Source organism: Tachypleus tridentatus, chromosome 2, assembly GCF_004210375.1.
Source record: "Tachypleus tridentatus isolate NWPU-2018 chromosome 2, ASM421037v1, whole genome shotgun sequence".
Lineage (NCBI taxonomy): Eukaryota > Metazoa > Arthropoda > Merostomata > Xiphosura > Limulidae > Tachypleus > Tachypleus tridentatus.
Window position 1 is genome coordinate 16,675,074 of NC_134826.1, and position 27,574 is coordinate 16,702,647.

At 33.6% G+C, this 27,574-nt stretch overlaps 1 protein-coding gene across 2 annotated transcripts; it reads right to left on the reverse strand.

Moving 5' to 3' along the window:
• Positions 1 to 27,574, reverse strand: LOC143238730 (uncharacterized). 2 transcript variants are annotated; one of them, XM_076479236.1, is made up of 5 exons: positions 27,455 to 27,574; positions 14,487 to 14,587; positions 12,126 to 12,329; positions 5,035 to 5,244; positions 1 to 327 (listed from the first exon to the last, which is right to left on the reverse strand). In XM_076479236.1, exons 1-5 carry the CDS (start codon positions 27,486 to 27,488, stop codon positions 217 to 219), a joined length of 660 nt encoding a protein of 219 aa, XP_076335351.1. In that variant the 5' UTR covers positions 27,489 to 27,574; the 3' UTR covers positions 1 to 216. The 2 variants fall into 2 exon arrangements, with proteins under 2 accessions (XP_076335351.1, XP_076335356.1); XM_076479241.1 differs by having other exon boundaries at positions 27,442 to 27,564.

Sequence of the window (27,574 nt, forward strand, 5' to 3'; positions counted from 1 at the left end):
TTACAAGTTTTAATATTATGTTTATTTGTATCAGAATACAAAATAGTTATTACAAAAATATAAAAATGGTGTAAACTGATATAAGAAACAAACAACTGGTGTTTTGGCCAAACTTCGTGATGTGGATCTACATATAACACTGATTTGGTAAATATAGACTTCCTGTATTTATCAAAACTATATGATCTGAATTATGTTTATTTCTTATTATCGTTGTCAGTAGTGTACATTTTGTTGACTAGCCAAGATCTTCCTTCTTCTGTTTCTGTCCCATTTGGTGAAATCTGGACCAAATTCTGAACTGTGCTTAGAGCATGTCCTGTGGAACTTTTAAGAAGAAATCCGAAAAAATACAAGAAAATTACATTTAATAAATTCCAGTCATCTTGCTAGGTGACCTAGTTCTAGTATATTTCTTGCTGTTTGAGTTAAAGTGGTGTAAAATATTAAGAAAAAAATGGCTAATGGTTTATTTATATATATTTAAAACTAATTCCATACTTACATCTTACTTCTCTGAAGATTTTCAGTGATATGAAAAAACTAATATTTTCAAGGCCAAAAATTCAGTTATGCTATCATAACTAATGATGTCTCACAATTTTCACTCAATGTACTGAAAGTTTACAAGGCATTTACAAGCTGAGCACATTTTCTTGTTTTCCTGTTTCTAGCACACTTTAAATGTTTTCTTTTAACTGTGCTGTACTGGCAGTTAAACACAGCATAGTATCTTCTCTGTTACTTGAGGTACCAGGATCCCCTTTTACAGATACCAGTGAGACAGAATGTTGTCCTTAATATTTATTTCAGTTACTGTTTTGTAAGAAATGCACCAAAACATATAGTTGCCTACAATCATATGGCTGCCTAAACCACATATCATAAAGAACTAAATCACTGAATTATCAGTCTTTTATGTCAAAATGTTCCACATGGGAACACTGGAAAATTTGAAGGTAAAATAAAATTTGATTTATTTTTATCACAGGCATTTCAAATGTAGAAAAACTCTGAAAATCAGGTTAAATCAATCATATTTTAGTTGTTTAGGAGTTGTAAATTTTGTATAGCTACCATATAAAATCAAACATTAAAACTTATCCAACTAAAACATTTGTGAGAACTTCTAGTGAGAAACATTTATAAGGGATTATTTCACACCTGAAATATATATATTTTTTAAAAGAATCTATATTTCAAAATGTTGATTATTTTGTTGCAATACTTTAAATGCGATGTTCCCAGAGGCATAGATCCTGGGGGGCTGGGGGGTATACATTCCCCCTTCATTTTAGGTGGGGGGTAAGATGCATACAATCATCCCTCCTACAGTTTTGTCTGTTGAATTGTTTTATTGCATCACAGGCCTACAAATTATGTGTTTGTTCTTGTGATTTGCGTGTTTTTACCAATCGAATTACATAATTAGGCCTAGATGTAGGCTTTTTCAGTAGCCAAAATGTACATCTTTAACATAGGCATGCTTCTAAGCTTTTCGACCTAAGCGATAGTTCGTAAGTATTAGTCAGTACGCCTAAGTACACATGCAAGTATCGTGGCAACAAGATTACTCTATGACTGCATGTTTACAGCTTTCAGGTTCACGTAATCAGAGATTACCAATTTGCAAATTGAACAGTCCACATAAGTGGTTGCAAAAATCATCCCCCCCCCATCGGGTGTAAAAAATCTACGCCCCTGGATATTCCCATATGAGAATAGCTATGTAACCTGTAGAAGAAAACAATTTTTTCAAACTGTAAAAAAAAACAACAACGAATCCTGCATTATTATCTTCTCTGAAAACATTCTACTTCCCTTTCAAGTCAGTCAGTAACAGATTTAGATAAAAATCTGATAGAAAGATAATTATTTTATGGTAATTTCACTTTGTTAGAAAAGCATACTTTCATGCTGTTAAGAAATATTCAACTCATTAACAAAGGACTCCATATACTTCTTATATTAACTCACTGCCTCTTTGTCTCTTATCAAATTAAAGTTATGAAAAACTCATGCATGATATACTATCTATTTTATACAACTTAAATGGCAAGAACAACTTCATAATTCATAGCCACTTTTTTGCCTTAAAACGAATTCCATCAATGTGTACCTGAATGAAAAAATAAAATATTGACGTAGAGGCAGAGACAATTCTTAAAGAATTCTCATGTATCACAGATAAAACTCTTTACTTACACTGCAAATGTTAAACATTTTTTTTAAACATTAAAATTATATATATAGATATATATAGCACAGAAACACAACGTTTAAAAACAGTGGATATTGATTCTGCAAAAAAAATTTGATGCTCTCAGATATAATTTACAAAAACGACAACATACAAATAGCACTTGCTGTTTGTAGAACTACCATTTGTTAAACTATAAAGGTTAGATATGACCTACAAAATTTTACTAAGATACATTATCTTAACAGGAGTAATTCAAATGAACATGTATAATTATTGTATATTCTGTACAAAGTGAAGGAAAGGCTAGTTTGATATTTAAAACCAAACTGAAATTTTTCTACACTTCCTTGTATAAAACATGAATCTTTCACTAGAAGAGTCAGAAACTGTAATAGTCTTGAAACAGTGAGCTCATAATCTCCTTGAAATGGGCAAGTTTTATACAATTTCTCATCTAATTCATTTGACATTTTTTTAAATTATTACAATTTACTGATTAAATTATAACACAATAAAACATCAAGAATTTATATTCCAAGTACAGTTACCCCTTGTCATTCACAGTTCTACCATTTGTGCCACAACTACAATCTGCTCACTAAACTAGTGTGGCACACCACAACACCTACCATGTTTTGTCTTTGTTCAACCATGTTGTTTATCCATTCTTGCAATAATTGCACAAACATGAAAAGTGAATGAAAGTGCAGCGAGTGCACTGAAAGCTAAAACAAAAAAAACAATGACAATTTTAAATCAAAAAGTTGAATTATTACATAAACTTGCTAGTGGATTTGGTGCTGCCATGGTGGGTGGGCTGTATGACAATGAAGTCAACCATATGGTACATCAGGACAAAAAGAGAAAAATATAAGAAATGGCTTTGCAACAAGTGCCCCATTCAGTGCAGACGTGTATTGTATTATTCGTGATCCAATAATAGGAAAAAATGTTAAGTCTTTGGATAGGAGTTACAGTACAAGAGAAAATACCTGGGAACAGCCAAGTTATCCACAAAAAGGCTCTCAGTTTATATGAAGCATTTTGTGCAAGCATTGGACAGTGAGGGTCCAGTCACAGTGCCACTTCATTTAATGCTAGTAAGAAATGGTTTGACAACTTTATGGCAAGATATGGCTTAATACGATACAGTTTATTGGTGAATTTGCATCACCAAACAATAAGGCAGTGTGGAATTATCTGCTGGACTTCTTTTGAAGAGTTAAAAGCCCAAACAAGGATATGGAAGTTCAAGAATGAACTGAGTCTCATGGCAAGGATGGAGGATGACCTAAGAAGTGTGTGTGAGATGTGATGACAATGAAATTGAAGATATATAAAAATTAATTTCAATGTATAAACTCTATCAGAGATCTTCAGATGCACCAAACAACCTCTCCTCCAATAATCGTTTAAAATATGATCCCACCATGGAAAAGATCCTGAAACTTAAGAGGGAAATTGAGGCTGCAATGATTCCTTACCAGAAAATCTGTAAAGACCAACAGAAAAAGGCTAAACAGCTGCCCATCACCATGCTGTTGTGAATATAACCTCAAGTCTTCTTTCACTGCAACCTTGCCTGCCCACTCATCTGTGAGCTGTCCAACTGATGACCATCCAGAGAAACGCTATTCCATCATACCAAAACCATCAATACCATCATTGTTACTTTCACTGTCGTCATTAAATTTATCATCTTCCATGACACTGTCAATATCATTGCTATCTTTTATATCATTATTATTAAAGGTAAGTTAAGTAAATAATTTACACTTTAATACACATTTAGAAATATTACTATATTTCTATACTTGTTTTTAATGTGCATTACTGTATATTGGTTAATTATAAAATGTGGTTACTATATAAATTATATTTTTGTGTGTTGGACACCTATATGTATACCCTTTTACTAACACTTTTAGCATATGCAGCAATTTCTAGAACCTACCCTCCCACAAACGGCAAGGGATAACTGTAATACTAGAACAATTTGTGCATCTACCAAAAATAAAACTGGCATAAAATTCTGTGTAGGTTAAACGTTCTGTACATTTCTTTATGGAACTAATTTACAGATAAACTATATTTCTGTAACAGCATTATCTTTTAAGAACAAAAGGAAAATCTCCACCAATTAAGATGGTTAATTTAAATACAGAATATTTGATTTCCAGATAATTAACAATTTTACTAAAAGTACAAATAAAAAAGCTGAAATGAGAGTTATGAATGGACCCTGCTGTCAACATTGAGTTACAAAATACTATGAGCATTTAGATGTAATTATTAATAAGCATTTATACACTATAAAAACATTTAAAACATAACATATACACATACCAAACTGCTTTGATTTTAAACATTGTAAGGTGCTTTAAATAAAAGTTTCATAAAAATTGTAACAAATGGGAAGCTTTAAAAAGAATAAAATCTTTCCCTGTGTATTAAATTCGTTTTATGTATAGAAAACACAGATGATGGGAAAATGCAAATTTTGATAAGGCAAAAAGTGTTGTATACTTTAGCATTAATTTTAGTAGAAATTGATCAAATTTCCTGTTTATCTGTTCTTTTATATACACAGTTCATGTGTTAGGCCTTATATCTTACAACAGGAATATTAAACTTCAAGAAATGAGCCACTCAGTATTACATTATTTGAAAGAAACTTGAAGTAATAATGTTAATGTATAGATGCAATGGCATGCATTTTATAACCAAAAAACAAAGTTAAAACATAGTGTGATGTATAAAGGAACAAAAAACTGTCATGGTTTGAATTTCACCATTGGAATATCCTTTGTTGAAAGACACTTGTCACATACCCACTCAGCATAAACTTCGGCTGTAAGGAGATGAAAAGCAATGTCAGTGAGTCCTGTGCAAACTCTATGAAACCAGAAGTTACAACCACTTTCACAAAGGAGGGCTTGATCATTATCATGGACTTCCTTATGACAAATACCACAAGGGTAGATGGGTGGTGCATTAGGGTTTTGTGGGTTCAGTACCATCGATTGGCCTGGTGGGTAAACCTGACAAAAGAGAAAAGGATAATTTTGTTCAATGTTTTCTTTACGTGTATCTGATCTTTGTCTATAAAGAGTATTTTCAATGTTGATATATTATACATGTAAAAACAGCTGGCATGGATAGATAAAACACTAATAGAGGAGCGAACAACGTTTTGACCTTCTTCGGTCATCGTCAGGTTCACAAAGAAAGGAAGAAATAAGTGACCAGTGGCCGACCTCATGTTTGAAGGCGGTTGTGTAATTGAGTGTAGGAATGTAGAGGGCGTGCTTAGATGTTTGATTATATTTATTAATATAGGTATAAAGGTGTTCCTTTATATTGGTTTATTTTGGGTTTGAGTTGTTGTATAAGTAAGGCTTCTTTAATTTTGCGTTTGTTTATGTTTGTTTCTTTATTTAGTATTTGGGTGTTTTCTATGGTTATGTTGTGTTTATTTAATTTGCTGTGTTTGAAAACGTGAGGTAACTATTTGTGTTCTTTGAATCTGATCTCCATTTTTTTACTTGTTTCTCCAATATAGATGACGTGGCAGTTACCACATTGTATTTTATAAATAATGTTGGTGTGGTGTTTGTCAGTGTAGTTTTTACATAGTATAGACTTCAGTTTTGTGCCTGATTTTTGAATAAATTTGGTATTAAGTGGAATGTCATATTTTGTTACTAGTTTTTGCCAAATGTTGGCTATTTCTCTGCTGATGTCAGGAACACATGGTATGCAGTTGTATATGGTTTCATGATTTTTTTAATTTGTGAGATATATTTACTTTTGTTAGTTGATTTTGCTTTTTGTCTAGATGTGTGTGTGTATAATGTTTTCTACGGTTTGTGGAGGAAACTTATTGATGTTGATGAAGTATTGTTTTATTTTGTCTAATTCGTCATTAATTTTATCTAGTGAGCATAGTTTTATGGCTGTGTTTATTTAGTTTCTTAGTATGTTGAGTTTTTGTTTTGTTTCATGTGCTGAGTCCCAAGGAATGTATAGTCCAGTTTGGGTGATTATTCGGTGGATTCTTGTTTTAAATTGTGTGTTGGTTCTTGTAATTTTAAGGTTAAGAAATGATATTTGATTGCTTCTTCCTGTCCACATGTGAAGTTCATGTTGGGATGTATAGAGTTAATATGATTGAAAAAATTAAGTGTGTGTTCTGCAGATGTGAATCCTGCAATTGTGTCATCTACATAGCCAATTCTTTTATGACACAAATTAAAACATAAGCAATTAACACAGCATCACATCCACCACTATATTAGTACAGATATGTAGATATGTAAAAACTACAGTGACAAACCCAACCCAACATTATTTATAAAATATAATGTGATAACTGCAACGACTCTATATTGGAGAAACAAGTAGAAAAATGAAAACCAGATTCAAAGAACACAAAGTCATCTACACACGTTTTCAAACACAACATATCAAATCAACACAACACAACCATAAAAAACACCCAAATACCAAATAGAGAAACAAATGCAAAATTAAAGAAGCCTTACTTATACAACAACTCAAGCCCAAAATAAACCAATACAAAGGAACACCTTTATACCTATATTAATAAATATAATAAAACATCTAAGCACACCCTCTACATTCCTACACTCAATTACACAACTGCCTTCAAACATGTGGTCAGTTCCCAGTCAGTAACCCTTTCTTTTTGAACCTGACGATGACCGAAGAAGGTCAAAATGTTGTTTGCTCCTCTATTAGTACTTTCTCTACCCATACCAGCTGTTTTTAAATATATAATTTTCTCTACAAGTAAGTTTTCTCTTCATCACAAACGTTGATGTATATTTAAATCTATAGGAAACTTAGAAGAGCAAATCTTTATATTTGTATCACAAAGTCCATTTAATACAGAAATAACTTTATAAAAGAAGCTGTTCGAAATTGCAACTACTGGGTTAGACTTAGTTATGACAGAAAGTGTTCGTACCCCTGGGTCCCGCATAGTTTTTTTGCTCATAACTTAAGTATCATGATTAGGCTAATAGAAGTATAGTGTATTATACATATTATACTAACACACATCTATATAAATTTTTATATAAATTGAACTACAAATAAACCGTTTATAAACAAATAACGAAAAATAGGAGGAGCAGAAAGTGTTCGTACAGTTCAGAACGTGTGAAAAAAACTGATATTCCCGTGAAAATTTTGTTTAGTTTTGTGAATAAACTACATTATACCATTCCAGAACTAGACACTGGGTTCATAATTATTGGAATTTAGCCAGCAAAAAATGTACTTCCTGCAATTTAGCACCATCTCCGTCATTATCTGCTTGGTCATCATGGCAAACAAGAAACAACTGTTCAGTGATTTAAAAAAACCAAATTATTGAAAAATACAAGATACAAGTCTTGTGTGTCTCTTTTCGGTATTGCTACACAATTTAATGTGCCGAAATCTACTGTTCAAAGCATAATTGCCAAGTTTAAGCTTACAGGATCAACTGCTAACCTCCCTCGTTCCGAATGCCCCACCAAAATTGCAGAGAGAACCAAGAGGAAGGTTCTCAGAAGTTAGTAGGAACCCTCGTTTAACACATAATAACATACAGAAACTGGTAAGGGAAACTGGGGTTGAAGTAAGCACCTCTACAGTTACGAACATGTTACGCTCTTCTGGGTTCAAAGCATGCTGTCCTCGTAGAGCTCCATATTTATAGCCTGTTCATTTAGAAGCACATTGAGGTATACAAGAAAGCATGTAGATAAACCCTTTACCTCTTAGAAAAGTGTACTTTGGTCAGATGAGACTAAAATCACAATATTTTCCGTAAGAAGAGATAATGAAATCTTACAAAATACACCATCCCTACAACTAAACACGGAGGTGACTCGATCATGCTATGGGGTTCCTTCAGCGCTTCTTGTGTAGGCAGCCTTCACCGCATCAATGGAATCATGAAAAAAGAAGAGTATGTTGATATATTAGGCACTTATATCAAGAATGATGTCTGGAACTTGTGGCTTGGGAGTTGCTGGATCTTCCAGAACAACAATGACCTAAAGCACACATCGAAATACGTGCAATCCTGGTTGCATAGGAACCATATAAGCGTTCTGGAGTGGCCATCGCAGTCACCGATCTCAACCCAATTAAAAACGTGTGGCATGAGTTGAAGACCAGGATTCATCAGCGTCATTCTAAAAACTTGTAAGAGTTGGAGGCCTTCTGTAAAGAAGAATGGAAGAAAATACCAGTCGAGTACTGTCAAATGATCATGTAAGGCTATGACGAGAGATTGCGCCAAGTAATTCACCTGAAAGGCTACACAACTGACCATTAAATTAGATGCACAAACACTTTCTGCCCCTCCTATGTTTGGTTATTTGTTTATAAACAGTTTATTTGTTGTTCAATTTATATAGAAATTTATGTAGATGTGTATCAGTATAATATTTATAATATACAATACTTTCATTATCCTAATCATGATACTTTTTAAGTTATAAGGAAAAACTACTCATGAGGCAGGGGGACAAACACTTTCTGTCATAACTGTATACGTGTACATGTGAGAAAACAATTCAACAGAAAGGTACTTAATAAAAATATGAAATACATGGTTATATATGAGCCAAACTCTTTTAAAATGTACTGGATAAGACATTATCCAAATAACAACAAATCTGAGCTGTTCTTTCAATTAATACTTTGAGTTAAAGATTATTAGAACACTGTTAAAATCATTTTGTGGCTGTCCATGGTCAATAGAAGTATGGGAAGGTTGTCATTGCAGTAGTTTTTCAACACTTTTTGGCATCTTCACCAATATACAGGAATAGAATTATGAGGCTTGTGATACCTACAAATACTCAGGAAGCAAAAAACAAACAACCTAAAAAATTCACAATTTAAGAAACTTGATAATGTAAGGGTTTTTCAAAGTTAGAATTTCCTTTGTTAGGAGTGTATTAACAACAAGCACTATGCAGTGCAGAGTGACTTTTAAATGACCTAAAGTAATTCGACAAGGATCTTTTTTAGTCTACCCTTATATCAGGTCATCCCTTAAGTAACGTCCGATTTTAGGCTCAGAAAAAGAGAAAGAATTTTATACCCTTTTAATGTTATTTAACCAATAATGAATGTTTTATCATTATTAATTACTTCTCGCCAGTGATTAACAAGCTTCTGAATGTCACTCCTATAAAATTCTTGGGGTTTAGAGGAAAAGAATGCAGAGAGAGTAGTTTTGACATTTTCATATGTTCTAAGCTTTTCTCCATCAAGATAGTTCTGCAAACAGTGGGGCAAGGTCTGGAAGTTTTCCCAGTATAGCTCTTCAGTCTTTGCAGATGAGATCCTTGCTGTATTGTACCATGCATTATCCTGGTGGAACACAACACCTTTACGACTGATCAAAGCAGGCCTCTTTTCTTTCAGTGCAACATTTATGTGCTTTAACTGTTGACAACAGAAGTCTGATATAATCGTTACATTGAGTGGCAGCAACTTAAAGTGAATCACACCAACAACACCATCAAATTCTTAACAATACTTTCCTAGGGTGGTGGTCCATTTTTGGCTGTGCTTTAGCCAGTTTACCTGCACTAAGCCATTGTGTGCAGCACTTAACATTTTATAATGTATCCATTTTTCATCTCCAGTCACTAACCTGTCCAAAATAGATGATTTACGTTCATAAAAGTGCAGATAAGTGCAAATGTGCATTCTTGCTCTAAGGTTAGCTTATGTCAAATCATGGGGGAGTTGTTTTTCAAGTTTTGACACCTTTCAAAGCTGTTGGAGATGATGGTGAACTGTTAAATTGGTTGAATTAAGCATCTGTGCTAGTTCTTCAACTGTTACAGCACAATCTTCATCAAGTGCAGCCAGCAACAAGTCATCATTAAACTCAACAGGGCGACCTGAACGTGACACATTACTTAAGTTGTAGTCACCTGATCTGAACTTCTGAAACCACCTTCAACATTTTCTTTCATTGAGAGACTCCACACCATAAACACCTTGAATGTTTCATGTAGTTTCTGCTACACTGTTGACTTTTTTAAACTCATAAAACATTATATGACTAATGTGCTCCTCAGACACATCCATCTTCATAAGGGTTTATTTGATAAATGATCTCAAAAAGTGGAGTTGGGTTAGTTTCTTTTATTTGTCTGAACATTTTTATACAAGTCCTACTACATATCTCAGTCATTAAAGCCTTCTATAAAAACAGAAATGATGATGCAATTTCTGTGTTAAATTTTTAGACATTACTTATGGGATGACCTGATATAAGGGAAATTATTATGTTGATTTTGTAAAAAAAACACATCTTGCTGCTGTAACACTAACTTTAGGTACAAATAGACACAAAAACAGAATGGAAAAGTTGATGTGAAAAACAAAAATACTAGCAGTTTTGTTGTGTAATTCCATACAAAACTACTCTAGGATATCTACAGAAGCTGCCTTTATACAAGAAGGTAGGTAACATTACATATTACCAACCATTGCTCTAAAATGTATCCAAAGCACAATTTGTGTTTTTGTTAATAACAGGGTTCAATCCAGGGAACCACAGCCTGGCACACTAACCACTGTGCCATTTTCAGCCCAAGTACTGGCAGAAATAAGAAAAATTGCAAAAAGTATATAAAAAATAAATAACTTAGGAATGACTACCAGGAAAGGTTGAGAATAAGGGTTAAAAACAAGTTTCTAAAACAAATGGTTTTAAGTTAAAAAGTTGAAGATTACCGACATGAACCGTTGTTCATCATGTTTATTTATACCATGTGATCGTACTCTGGAGCATCACTTTAATATGTTTCTAAATTAAGACTTTGATCGATAAATCTGTAAGTTCTTTAGGAAATAAACTGTTTTTTTTTTTATGGCTAATTTACAGGTACCTAAATTATTTAGAAACTCCAATGCCGCGACAGGTCTAAGTACTTAATGTAAGGTTTTAGCTGTAACATATCAATAAATCATGGTTAGTAGCTTACAAAAAATATAATTATTAATTAATTATCTTTACTTATTAGACATTAATTACTAAATATCTGAGAACATTTATACACATTCAAGAACAACTTATACTTATTTCTTCCATTTCTTCAAAGCTATATGCAAGCAGACCAAAAATGATGAGTGATTATTTACCAAAATTAAACACATGAATTTTTGAGAGATGGAAATTGAATACATTGTCAACCAAGATGAAGGTAGCAGTACAAAGTAAAATAATAATTTGTAAAAGTTATTTGCAAAAGAAAGAGAAATGCATTGTTTCATTTCTACTCTACAAAGATATTTAATTCAATTAAGCTCAAGTTTATTTGTTCTTCATCCAACAAATTCAAGTTTTTAAATAATTATGAGTTGTAGCTTTGCTACAATGTTTTCACTTCTTTCTAATGTATCTTTTTTTATTGCCTCAGTTATGCTAAATTGTTATGCATTTGAAAAATAAGGAAGAAGTAGAAGCATCTATTAATATCATATTATTGTAGCTGCATTACTAAAACATAATTCTGCTACTTATGTTTACGATACACTAATATTTTTTGACTCGCAAATTGTTCAAACAAAAAAATATCTAAATGTATTTGTTCAAGAATTTATATATCTTAACTAATAAAATGACAAATTCACTGTATAAGATACACGAATAACACATTTTCTGCAGAAAATACTTCACATTCTAACAACCACAATAAAAAAAGATGTCTGGATATCACATGTACACATATTTGAACAAGCAATATCGTGTAAAAACAGGTTACTAAAAAAACCAACAATATTTCCTCTTTTACAATTGCACTTTAAATAACAAAAGTACTTGGATGTGTAATCACAACATTAATTTCTATTTTAGTAAAGAGGTAACAATGTTCACCTTTCCTGAGCCTAATGGTACTGGTTTGTTATTTAAAGAAGGACTGCTAACTGAATTCATGTTTGGTACTGAAGATGGAACCATCATTGTCTGTCCTGTGTTATTGACAATAGGAGTATCATCAAATGGATTACTGGCAACAATTGTATCTCCATAGCCACTCATTGGAGGAGGTGGAACAAGGTCTGGTAAAGAAGGGCTGGTCTAAACCAATAGAAAGTATTAACTTTAAATCCATTCAACAAAGATAAGTGAACGTAGTTATCATAATTAGCAAGATATAAATAATGATAAAAAAAGAACAAAAACACAAAGAATAAATGTTATAAATACAGGGTGTTCAAAAAGTCACTGTGCACTTATATATTTATTAACAGACATGTTTCAATATAGAATACAGGAGGTAAATATGAATGACAATTATAAACAATGTTGAACTGTTTAAATTCATTCAACAAAGATAAGTTGGATACAGGCATGGATCCTTCTTATTTTGTTTCTAAACACCGCTATCAGTTGCTGGCTTGAAATAGACTGAATGAGTGCTGTTATCGCTGCTTTCAAAACTGCACAGTGACTTTCCGAACACCCTGTAGAAGTAAGCAATTAAGGAAATTTTGTAATTGGTTGATTGTCAAACTCAATCATCAACTACATTCAACTAAGGAATCAATCTCCATAACAGACAGTTACAGTCCAAAACACTAATTTGGATTAATTAATTACACTTGTAAGATATGTTTAATCCTCTTGAACCAGTTCGGTCAAACAACCAAGTTCATAACCCCAGAGGGACCATCTATTTCCACACTATAAATTTGTTTAAAACACATTTTCTGTACCTTCACAAAATTTGTCAAGCTTTCAGTAAACATTACAGATTTTTTAGTTAAATTATTTTAACTAAAAATTTGTCTGTGAATATATGGAATCAATACTGACTACCCCAAATGTGAAGTGATTTTAATATTAATAATACTTATCTGAAAACTATCTAGTTTCATTTATGTAATCCTTAAAACCTCCTAAATAAGTAAGAAAAATATTTTTTTAGTAAAACTTTATATTTTCTCCACCATAAGTCTACATCCATCTGACAGAAGTCATATCCACTATAACAAATATGAAAAAGAGCTGAACTTTTTCTTTTTTTCTTTTAAATTGACTTCAAATTGACAGAAAATATCAACTACTTATCATAAATATCAACTACTTATCATAAATATCAACTACTTATCAAAATATCAACTACTTATCATAAATATCATTATACTCATGACAGTATACAACTGTTCATTGTTAATTATTGTTGTTTTATTGCCCTTTGACCTGTGTATGACTAATAAACTGACCACACAAGTTATGAATTCTTCAGCAAATGTACAATCAAGTTATCATTTTATTTAAATATTAAACTCATGAGCTACTTGCTAGCATACCTTGTGAAGAATTATATTATTTTGTTTCATTATCTTACCTAATCTAACCTAGTAAGTTTCTAATTTTTACATTTTTAGTTCCTTTTATAATAATAATAAATAAGTACAAGTGAAAAATAAGAAATATGTTATTTACATTATCCTTTTTATTTTGTTGTCAACTGTGAATGAAAGTTTAGAGTTTTCTCTTTTGTACAAATATTACTAGTACACCAAATTCTTACTGAAATAAATAATGTACCTAATAACACAGAATAACAACACACACAAAACAAATGATGTCCTATAACTATTATAATTTATCTGGCTTTCTAACTATACAATAAGAGCCCTTACACATTTAGCTAGGCATGTTGATGTAGTACACCATGAGAGAGATCTTTAAACCGGAAGCAAAATAGACAATATTCCTCAAAAGAAAACAATACATTATTTGATAGACTGACATATTAGCTTTCTGTGGGTTATAAATAATATAGTATAAAGTATGGAAGAAAACTGCTGGTAAGTTATGAAATAGATTCAACAGGTTTGCATGGTAACTAACTCTCATTTTCTAGTTTATATCTCTGTAAACAAATAAGAATAAAAGCTATAAAAATTACGATATACCTTAGTAATACCTATATTATAATGAAAGATTTATGTTGAATTCTGTACTTCTCAGAGGGGTGGTAAATAAATTAAAAGAGGGAAGATCTAGAAAGTACATCACAATTCTCATACTAAGAAAGATTGAGGATATTTACTTGTAAAATTAACAACATTCATACAATATTAAAATTTGATTTAACTAGATTTTCATGCCAATTTCATTTCAAATAACTAAATTTGAAATGTAACTCTCTAAAAGACTGTAACACATGCACTTTGACCTACCTATAGCAAGAGGGTTAATCTTAATACTCCATTCTTTACTTACCTGGGTAGGAACCCCTGTATTTGACATTCTTCGTTTCTTATTTGATGGGCTCTGTGGTTGATTTGCAGCTTTGGAATCACCTGCACTCTCAGCATTTGCATCTGTTTTAAAATACATAATACACATTTAAATACATGAATATCCAGGCTGTATTAAGTTGCCATTTGACCAAACAAATCAAAGGAAAATCAAAACACATCAAGGCATCCTGACTCCAAAACTCCTTCTCAAAATGGACAATGAATCACTACATTCTAACACTCCAAATATTCATCAACCATTTTCTTAAATTCCTGTTAAGTTCCAAATGTTGCACTCTAGATGGCAATTCATTCCACAGATTTACCATCCTTTTACAGAAACAACTCTCAACTGTCCACCTGTCCTAAACCTTAAATTCATAACATTTTATCTTAGTACACAGTTATCAGTTTCCCTGACAATTTTAAACACTTCAATTAGGTCACCAACACCCTCGACCCTTGTCTTCTCAAAAGTGAACAAATTAAGAAATGTCAACCTATCCTTATATGATAGTCCATCCACCTACAGAATTATTCTAGTAACCAATACAGTAAATAGAGCTGTGTATCAGTAGTAAACTGTTGCTAAAGTCAAATTTAGGATAATTGGATGAGTGTAGTTTGGAAAATAAAAAAACATAGTCAGAAAATATTTAAGTTTTTACAATTTTTAGTGTCATAATTTTCTTCTGTGCAATTTTTTTCAAAACATGAAATAGATACCCAAAAATAAGCTTTCAATATGGATCCAATACATAATCATCAGACCTTGTACTACTAATATATAAACTCCAAATAATAAATATTACTGAACAACAAAAACCTGTTTTTAATTGCAAATACATATGAGTGGCATGTAGTCATACCATATAAAAATGTATGCTTTGTACGTGCTGAACATCTGTATAGAAAAGTGATGAAATAAATTATCAGATCTAAATTAGTTTGTAGATATATTTTGTGATTGGACAAAATAGGTCTTCCACCTTTCCAAGATGCAAAAAAACTTATTTGGGCCAATTACACAGTGCTATTAAATTCTGGTTAACTTCAAAGTGGATTTATTAAACACAAGCTTTCAAATTCATTTATAATTAAAGAGACCAGCACCTGCAAACAAATGCAATGTTACATGACTTTTTACACTTACAGAAAGCCATAAAACCCACTCCGAAAACCTGTAGCACACTCACACCTACAGTACCCCTGAACTACCTCTAACTATATTGAAGTTGACCTCATGATGACATACGTAGCACGTGAAAACTAGCTGAGTATCTTAAGTAGTTAGTGTATTTCAATTTTAAGATATTTATGATTAAATCCAATAATGTACTTGTGTTCAAAAAGCTGTTTTATCAACATTTTTAGTCTTTATTCACTCTTTCCAATCTACTCACTCAATACCTGATGTTTAAATAATATAAGCTATATTCACAGTTTGTAAATTAATCCAACAATAAAATTCATATTAGCCAACAGAGCTGGTTGATTAACCCCATGGAACAAAAATGATCAATCAACTTACCTAAGCGACTGTTTCCAATTGTTCCAGCTATCCAAGTCTTATGTGAAAATAATTTGTTGAATTTAGTTAATTAATGAGTCTGATGTTTAATCATAAAATCCACTAATCACCAAACTCTTAACAACTAGTTATACTATTACTCACTACTGGTACAACATCTGTTAATTAACGAGTCTGATGTTTAATCATAAAATCCAGTAATCACCAAACTCTTAACAACTAGTTATACTATTACTCACTACTGGTACAACATCTGTTAATTAATGAGTCTGATGTTTAATCATAAAATCCACTAATCACCAAACTCTTAACAACTAGTTATACTATTACTCACTACTGGTACAACATCTGTTAATTAACGAGTCTGATGTTTAATCATAAAATCCAGTAATCACCAAACTCTTAACAACTAGTTATACTATTACTCACTACTGGTACAACATCTGTTAATTAACGAGTCTGATGTTTAATCATAAAATCCACTAATCACCAAACTCTTAACAACTAGTTATACTATTACTCACTACTGGTACATCTGTTAATTAATGAGTCTGATGTTTAATCATAAAATCCAGTAATCACCAAACTCTTAACAACTAGTTATACTATTACTCACTACTGGTACAACATCTGTTAATTAACGAGTCTGATGTTTAATCATAAAATCCACTAATCACCAAACTCTTAACAACTAGTTATACTATTACTCACTACTGGTACAACATCTGTTAATTAATGAGTCTGATGTTTAATCATAAAATCCAGTAATCACCAAACTCTTAACAACTAGTTATACTATTACTCACTACTGGTACATCTGTTAATTAATGAGTCTGATGTTTAATCACAAAATCCACTAATCACCAAACTCTTAACAACTAGTTATACTATTACTCACTACTGGTACAACATCTGTTAATTACACATAATTAATGACTTTTCATCACCAACATACACTGTAGAGAATGGAGAATAATACACATATTGAAGCAAGTTTTTTTGTCTTTTCAAATAAACAGCAGTTTTAAAATTTGTTTAAAAATGATAACAACCAGCCTGGACACTTTACATCCATGTACTTCATTACTAGGACTCTTTACATCCATGTACTTCATTACTAACAAGTGCAACATACACATTATGCAATTCCTTATGTGACCAATACATGATTTCAATATGCATTTCAAAGCATATAAATGTTGACAACTTTACAATTAGCATCATAGTGACCCATATCTCGTTTGAAAATAGTTACAGAAGAATATAAGAAACACAATCACACCCACGGTTAAACAAATGTACAACAAAATCAAATAAAAACTAGTAATAAAAGGAATTTCAATCTATATTTACATATTATTCACATCCAATGATGTACAGCTAAATACTTAACAAACATGGACTTCACGTAACACAAAAACAAATTTAAGTTGGTAACAAATAATTAACTTATTAATATTACATTATGTTTCATTTCTACAGAAAATATTTTCTGTATGAATATAAACAATATATGGAAACTTCACTATATACTTTTCCCATAATATACCAGAGAATGATATCCTTCCATTACTACATGTAAAAATGAGGGAATCTAAATATACACTTTCTGTTTGCCCTTGTTTAATTTATAACACTCATTTTGTGTGCGTCTTGTATCTTTATTTTCTGTTCAGAACCTTAATACAAGTTGAAATTGAGCAAATTAAAAAAAAATAAAGTTTCCATACAAAGGTTTGGAAATTGCACTTTATATTTCTTGATTGGTTGGTTGATTTGGTGTTTTATGGTACAAAGCAGCTAGGCTATTTGTCCCAAACATCCAGTAAAAAGTTAAAATTAAAGTAAAATTAGGAAATTTATAAAAAGAAATTAAGGTAAAATAAAACAAAGTAAAAAAAAGCATAAAACCTAGGTTTACATCTAGTCTACAGCAGTAAGAGAAAAACTACAGTAATACAAGTTGGAGAGGGCTTTATGTAGCATAACTGTAATTATAAAAACTTGCCAGGAAGACTAACAGGTAAGTACACAAATCACCATCAGTCACCTGAAGTTGGCCTTTCCAGTCCTGGTTCCGTGTTATTTGACATTATGGCCATTTTCAAAAAGCAAAGTAACAAAAATTTTGGACGACTTGCAGCAAAACTTTAATAATAATTCACCAGGATGACTAACAGGTAGTTCAAACAGCAGCATTAGTCACCTGAAGTTGGCCTTTCCAGTCCTGGTTTTGAGTTATTTGACTTTACAGCCATTTTCTAATTTCAAATAAAACTAGATGGGCTTTGATTCTTAAAAGGAAATCTCATTAAAAAAAGATCTAATGTATAAATTAAAAAACTTAAATGGCATTAAAAAGATTAATGGCCTTTAAAACACCAAAAACATTTCCAAGGTGGACAGTGTCACCATCACCAATAACACTGTCTAACGTTATGGACAAACCTTGGGACAGACTATGGTGAAAATGGTGCTGTTGTTGAGAGTCATAATGACAGCAAGAAAGTAAAATGTAGTTTAATGTGACCTGAGTATCACACAGACTACATAATGGTGCATCAGTTCCAGAAAAAAGAAAATGATGAGTTAAAAAACTGTGACCAATGCGTAGTCTAGTTAGAAAAATTTCCTCTTTCCGAACCTTATGGAAGCAAGATGGCCAAAGTCCAATACAGGGCTTTATTTGAAAAGCTTGTTGTCAGATTGCCCATTCCAAGTCAACTGACACAGAGCCGAGCCTTGAATACAGGACCATAGTCCATGTATTGAATAGACACAGTGGTGATAGTACCAGAGCATATAGATTTTCTGCAGCGTCAATGAGCTCGTTCCACAAATACCAACATTGCCCAGTATACAGAAAAAATGTGGATAGAAGTAGATGTTAAAGAAAAATGGGCCTGTCAGTTTTGAATATTGGCAAGAACAGGGTGTGAACTAACATGAAGTGATTCCAGGGCCAGTAGAGAACTAAGTGAGTCAGTATAAACAGTGAAGTTTGAGTACTGCTTAGCTTCTATGTGATCCAGGGCAAGAGAAATGGTGTACAGTTCAGCAATGAACACAGAAGCTGTAGAGGAGATTCTGTGTGCAACCACTGAACCACAACAAACCATGGCAGAACCCACACAGTCATCTGGTTTCGAACCATCCGTATAAATAGGAATGGAAAGACTGATCGAAAGATGTTCAGAAAATAAAAGACAGTACTTTCAATTGGGAGTATCTGCTTTTCTTAGATGACTTAAAGAAAGATCACATTTGGGGACTGCAATAAGCCATGGTGGGATGGGCTGACCAGTGGATACCACAATGTTATCCAAGGATAGACCCAATTAATCCAATTGTGCCTGGATACGAAGGCCAGAAGTAGCAATGGCAGATCGTCTGTTCTGAAAAAGTATGGCCCACTGATAAATGAAAACACAACCCCAGGTGGGATGCTTTGATAAGGAACGAAGTTTTGAAGCATATAATAAAGACAGTTGCAAACGGCAAAGAAGGTTCATGAGACTCTGAGTATAAGCTCTGAACTGGGGAGGTGCAGAAAACCCCAGTGCAGAGCCTAAGTCCTTGATGATGAATGTGGTCCAGAATCTTTAAGGCTGAGGGTCTGGCAGAACCATAGACCAGTGATCCATAGTCGAGTTTCGATTGAATAAGAGCACAATATATCATTAGCACAGAACATCGATCCACTCCCCAAGTGGTGGTAGAGAGGGCATGGAAAATATTCAGTGCTCTTGTACATTTGACCTTTAGCTACTTGATGTGTGGTATAAATGTCAGCTTATGGTCAAAGATAAACCCCAAGAACTTTGTCTCAGGGGCCACAGGCAGCACAACTTCACCAATATGGTGTTCAGGATCAGTTGAATACCCCATTGGCAGCAAAAGTGCTTGCAAACGGTTTTAGAGAGAAAGAAGTTAAAGCCATTTGCTGTGGTCCACTTCAGAAAATGATTGAGGACAGTCTGTAGCTGCCGCTCAATGTACCTCACGTTCGATGACTGACAGGAGATCTGAAAATCATCAACATACAGCCTGTTTGCAACAGTAAGAGCAAGTTGTTCAGTGATGGCAGCCTGAGGGACTCCAAGTTTCTGTAGAAAAGAATGGAAAAGTGTTGAACCCACACGAACTTGGAATCTCCTGTCCATTAAAATTTTTTTAAATAAAAATGGGCAAATGGCCATGCAACCCATATATATGGAGGTCTCGCAAAATGCCATATCCCCAAGTTGTATCATAAGCCTTCTCAATGCCAAAGAATACTGATACAAAATGTTGCCATTTGAGAAAGGCTTCTCTGATTGATGTTTCAAGTTGAATCAGGTGGTCCATAGTGGAGAGCTGTCATCAGAACCCACACTGAATAGACGAGAGAAGGTTGTTTGATTCGAGGAACCAAATGAGACAAGCATTAACCATCTTCTGTATGGTCTTACAGAGACAGTTTGTCAAAGCAATTGGACAGTAGTTTAAAGGAATCTTGGGATCCTTTCCATGCTTAGAGAAAGGTAGGACAATAGCCCAGTGCCACACATCAGGAAAAACATTCTCTCACCAGATTTGGTTAAAAACAAGCAGAAGAACAGTAAGAGAAGCAGGAGATATATGGTGCAGCAATGCATAGTGTACATCATCAGGTCCAACCACTGTACTGCCAGTTTGAATTCCACCAGTGTAAATGGACGATTATAGTCATAGAGACAATCAGCTCTGCCTGAGTCTTGATGGCTAAGAAGGTGGAAGAAGAAGCAGAATTGCTAGATACCCGGCAAAAGCTTTCACCTAGAGTATTGGCGATGCTCCAGGTATCAGCTCTTCATGACCATCAGAAAGTGAGAGGGAGAAGGAATTATACTGCCCACTGACCTTTTGAATCTTGTCCTATTTGACTTTGGAACTGATGGTAGAAGATATGCTGGTTGTGAACTTAATCGAAGATTACTTCTGACTTTGACGTCTTATCCACTGAGCATGTGCACAGGCCTGCTACAAAGTGGCAAGATGCAAGAGTGTGAGATACCTACAAAAAGTATCCCAGGCTCATTTATGGAAAACATGTTGAGGTTTTAGGAATACACTGAGCAGCTGCTTGTATAATACAATCAGTTACTGCTGTCACACAATCATCTATTGATGGCTTACAGACAATGACAGGATCAAGTTCTGCGAGAGACAGCTTCAACAGGAGCATGCAGGTAGGGTGGAATCGACCAAGGCCAATCTCTCTCAAAATTATAAGAAAATGATCACTGCCTCATGGATTATTGTCAACCCTCCAAGAAAAATGGAAGAATAGTGAAGGGGAGCCAATTTAGAGATCAATAGCAGTAAAGAACTGACTAGGTGGATGAAAATAAGTAGAAGAACCACTACTGAAAAGAGAAAGGTTGTGATCAGAGAGCATACGCTCTACAGAGTCACCTTTCCTATCAACATCAGTACTGCCCAGAGGTGATGATGTCCATTAAAGCCCCCTGGGATTAAAATGGGAGACAGCATCAAGGTCTGACTTATCATAGGTTTCTCAAGGGAACAGGTAGAGAGAACAAATAGTAATGGTACTACCCAAAGAAATTCGGATGGCTATGGCCTCCAAGAGTGTGTCGAGTGGCAAAGACAGGGTGAGCACATGCTGATCAATCAACAGTGCCACATCTCCATGCACTTGTCCATCACACAACCTGCCATTTCTGTAGAAAGAAAACTGCTGATAGGTGACTGTATCAGCAGGTTTCAGAAATGTTTCCTGTATGGAAAGACATACAGGATGGTAAGAAGCAATCACAGTTTTGATGTAATCCAGATTAGAACATAAGCCTCTACATCAGTGATGTCGAGAAAAGCCACTTGTAGAGAAATATATATGCAAAAACGGCTTGTTGGGGTTGAGAAAATATTTTACATAGAAGAGCAAACAACATTTCGACCTTCTTCGGTCATCGTCAGGTTCACAAAGAAAGAGGTAACTGACCGGAAGCTGACCACAAATGCAAAATTAAAGAAGCCTTACTTATACAACAACCTAAACCCAAAATAAGCCAATATAAAGGAATGCCTTTATATCTATATTAATATAATAAAATAAATAAAATTATATATTCAAACATCTAACACCGCCCTCTACGTTCCGACACTCAGTTGCACAACCCCCTTTCAAACATGTGGTCAGCTTCTGGTCAGTTACCTCTTTCTTTGTGAACCTGACGATGACCGAAGAAGGTCGAAACGTTGTTCGCTCTTCTATGTAAAATATTTTCTCAACCCAACCGAGCCGTTTTTGCATATATATAAACCTCTACAGTTCCATTGTATCAAGGTGTTCATTTTTTATTTATGTGTGGTGAATTGGGTGGAGAACTCTTCTGTTTACGTCCATGTCTTTTTTCTTCACTGTCTTTATTCGAGGGAAGTTATCGACCTCCATGGATCCTGCCCTAAGTTGACTGGGTCTTTTCTGTTGGAAGAGGATTCTAACGACTAAGGACGTGAACAAATGATCATTTTGCATTGTGGGTGAGAGAAGAAGATGTATCCAAGGAAATGCCTGTACCTGGAACCAAAGGATGTGAATCTTGGGGTTTGTTGGAATGTATGTAAGGAACAGAGATAGGTGTTGAAATTGATTCATCAACTTTTTTAACCATGGAGGTCAAAAGCCTTTTCATTTGTTTTGAGAACAATTTCTTTGGAGGCACAGAGAGATCCATCTGCACTCCCATTGTAGTAGGGGAACAAAGTGCAGCAGAATATGTCTGAGATGAAGTGGTGGACAACAACTTGCAAGCCTCAGGATAAGTAATGTGAATTGTTTTCAAACGTTGCACCTCTTTTTCTTCCAACCATTTAGGACAAGAAAAAAGTAGAACAGGTAAGAGCCATTGCAACTGATGCAATGAGGTTCCGTTTCACATTCGTAAGCATCATGGTCTCTGCCAGTGCAACGAGCACACGTCAAAGAACCACAATGACTTCTAAGAGTGACCAAACTGCTGACACTGGAAACATCGGAGAGGGTTTGGAATGTATGGCCGTACTCTGCAATTAAGATAACCTGCCTTGATGGTAGCAGTAGGACGTGGTGATGTAAATGTGAGAATGAGAACATTGGTTGGCACCATAATTCCATCTTTGCAAGTGGATATGCCTCACTGCAGAAACTCTTTGTTTGGAGAAACCAGAGAGAATCTCTGGCTCTTGGATGTACTTTGAATTCATCACAAGGAGTTATTGTTCAGAAGGATTTGAAGAACATGTGCATCCCCAATTGCCTTTGAATGCAAAAGGAGTTAACTTGTCAAGATGTGGATGCTTCCACCAATATGTCACCAGATCGAAGCTTCTTTACTGACTTTGAAGAGCCAGCAAATCCCTCTAGTCCCTTCTGAATGAAAAAGGGATGCATTTGCCCTAAAGATTTGTATGAAAGTGAATGCAATATAAGAAAATGAGGTACAACAGGTGGTACAGATGGTGAGGATTGCTGCTCAGAATATTCAAGGCATGGTAATTTACCTACAGATTGTTTTTTCACTATTTTATTTAGATTTTTAATTGAAGTATCCATAATGAAAAAAGGAAAATTTCAGTACTCACTGACCCCATCCACCATGAAGCCCAATGAGGGGATGCACTACAATGTCAAACAAGGACACTGCAGCAATGCTGGGGTTTCGTGAGCACTGTACTCAAACATCAGCATCAGATACAATGCCCACAACACATGTTGAGAACATCCAACACTGGTACTTGGTTGATCCTAGCCCAAGTGGACCAGGCCATCCACAGGAATTCAAGGCCAAAGTAGTGTGTTAGGGTTGGACCCCTCAACCACCAGTATCCTCTCCTCCCCTTCATGGGTTGCCATGCATGGCAAACAAGTGGGTGGATGTTTAGATCCCAGAGGAGGTAAACTGAAAGAACAGAACCTTCCCTGGGAGGTCCCCTCACCACGTACAGGAAACCACACCGAGGCTAATATATTTCTTTATCTTACCTTCTATTAATTAGGACTAAGAGTACTAGAAAAAAATAGGCTGTTTATTGCAATCTGCTAAGTTCTTATTTTAAAGAATGATAGATCATTCAGAAGGCAACTCAGTTTGTTCATTGATTAGAACATGTTGCTTCCATTTGCTGAATGTAAAATTATTTTTAGAAGATTCTGTGACATGGATGTCAAACTGGACACAGATAAGGCAAAAAGCATTTTTTTAAGTTGACCAAATGTTCATGAACATTTGGAATTTTTAAAATAAAAACACTATTTCTGTTCTGTTTCTTCCATCTTAAGTTATTTTGTTTGCATTTATTTACAAAACTGAGTTTTTGTCTCTATCCATCAAATAATCACTGTTAGTGACAATTCTATGATGCACAATAGTCAAACATATATATATACACACACGTTTAGCTTGTGATTAATTTTTTAATACAGTGTATGACATAGATATTTATTTATTTAAAGTAGTAATGTTCTTCTGATTGAAAAGAATTTTCACAATACAGTATATAGAATACATTAAAGTACCTAACATAATGTTAATTATAAATCTCGAAAGATAACCGTTTTCTGTCAAGTAGTTAAAAAATATTAGATGGAAATACACAAAACAAAAGAAACAGAGTGGCTCAATAACAAGATAAACCCAATCTTAGAACCACAGGACATGAAACAATAGTGATACATCTGAACCAAATTATCAAAATCTCCACTCATCCTTAAATATAAACTGTCATAAAAAATTACTTATCAAAGATGAAACTCCATCAAGAAACACTAATTGATAAGAGAGACATTAGAAAAAAAAAGCTTTGGTCTATTTTGTAATTAGTAATAATGAAAAACTTTTCCACAAATCGGTCACTAAAACACTACACCACATTAGGAACTGTTGGAAGGAAGCGATTAATCTTAACAATAAATGTGATGATCAAAACATTTATGAAATTTAAAATTATTTAAATTTTATTTATACACTTGTTTTTTCCACAAAGCTACCTGGGAGCTATCTGCATTAGCAGTCCCTAATTTAGCAGTGTAAGACTAGAGGGAAGACAGCTAATTATCACCACCCACTGTTCACTTTTGGGCTACTCTTTTACTAATAAATAGTGAGATTGACTGTCACAGTATAATACCTCCATAATGTGAGGGCCACTGGTTTAAATACCTATCACACCATAGATGTTCATTCTTTAAGCCATGGAGGTATTATACTCTTTTACTAATGAATAGTGGGATTGACTGTCACAGTATAATACCTCCATAATGTGAGGGCCACTGGTTTAAATACCTACCACACCAAAGATGTTCATTCTTTAAGCCATGGAGGTATTATACTCTTTTAGTAATGAATAGTGGGATTGACTGTCACAGTATAATACCTCCATGACTTAAAGAATGAACATCTATGGTGTGGTAGGTATTTAAACCAGTGGCCCTCACATTATGAATCAAGTGCCCTAATCACCTGGCCATGCTGGGCCAATTTTAATTAATCCACAATACAAACCCTCACTATTGTGGTATTATTGCAATAGTATTATTAAATACTAGTGGTATAACAGTAAAGTTTGGGGTCTATCTCACTATATTACATAGAGAACATGACACTAAATCTATCAACTTTCTTGCATTCAACAGAACAAAGTCTTTAGAACCAACTTCCAGTTCTCCCTCTCAAAAAGTAAAAACTCCAAACTTTCATTACCTTTTACAGTTAATCAATATGTGAACATATGAAAATTACAATGCTTAACTTATTAATATTATTAAACACAAATCCAGCATTAGAATATAATTGGTTTACAATTATATCCTGGAGTTTAACAAGTCAAGATCTTAAAATGAACAGTATTTTTAAAAATAAGGATACTGCAAGTGCTATTATTTACAAACCAACAGAATGATAATATATAATAAAATGTTCATCTTGATCCAACATGGAAGGAAGAACTTTGATAGGAAGAGTACCATAACCTGACCAATATTTTTACCACTTTAGGTTGTGATGTTTTACATAAAATTCTTAATGTTTTTGTTTTGTCAGTCAACTTTAAAGCATGTTAATAAGACATTTTTTTTGTATATAGAAAATAAAATCATGAATTCTTTGCATACAACTGCTTTCTTATTTGATATGCCTACTATATGTCACGTGAACTAGACGAGTGTTGTCCTAAAAACAGTAACAAGTTAAAATGTTAACCTGCAGAGGATGAATCTATGTTTATGTTTTAAAAAATATTTAAAGTTATAAATTTATGAATGAAAGTTAAACATTAAAATTAAGTACGAGTGGAGGTGTTACTGAAAACAAAATTTTTCAACATTTGAATTCTACATCTTCTGTTTTTACCCAGTTCATGTAAAGGTGTTAAATACCACACTGAAAAACTTGAACAATTAGCTTTACTACTGAATTCCATCCAAGCACATTTTCTGATACTGCCCCAGATTCTGTAAAATACTTCCTTGCTCAGTTTTCTCTCCATTTACACCTAGTATATAAGATAATATGTAAATAAATGCTACGTTACATAGCCAGGATAGCCTTCAAATTTCTTGACAACAAGAAACCCACTTGAAATAAAAATGTATCTTGGAATAGTTGGTATGGATATTAACACTTTTATTGATAAGTAGAGAACAATGTTTTGATCTTCCTATGTTATCTTCGGGTTAGCCTGAAGATGACCTCGGAAGGTCGAAACGTTGTTCTCTGCTTATCAATAAAAGTGTTAATACCCATATCAGCTGTTCTGACGTACAAGCTTCAAATGTGTTAAATTTGTAATACCACTATCTGTCTGACTAGAAGACATAAGAGATTTCTGTGCAAAATTTTCTCACATAGTATTCATTCCCTACACAGTACAAAAACCTGCCTGAGGTTGTTCTTGCACATCAAAACAGCAGTTTTAATCAGTGATGTCGAGAAACCCACTTGTTGAGAAATTTATATGCAAAAACGGCTCGTTGTAAAATATTTTCTCAACCCAAACGAGCCGTTTTTGCATATAAATAAAACAGCAGTTTTGATATACATTGCATATCACAGTTATCATTTTCATAAGTTTAATTTGGTACTTTACTTCAAACACTCAAAAAGTTTATTATTCAGTAAAATATTTTCTCAACCCAAACGAGCCGTTTTTGCATATAAATTTCGTTATGTGAATTGTTTATTTTTGAGTTCAAGTATTATTAATTATAATTAATAAGATATTTAGAAACAATCAGTATCAACAATCGTTTTGACAATATCATTCTACTGCAGTACTGAGCTAGTGTCACAAACTTTATGAAATTTATTCACGAGTCGTTGGACAGTCTATATTCTACCATTTCCTATTTATAGAAAATCAACTGTAGACATTTCTAACCCACCATTAACAAGTACCTTTATTTTTTGTAGATCGTCTTTCTCTCGGCATCACTTACAAACCTGTAACTTATCTAAATTCGACAGGCCAAACGCTATTTTCTTAACACACTAACCCCTTCCCTAAGCGACCTCTAC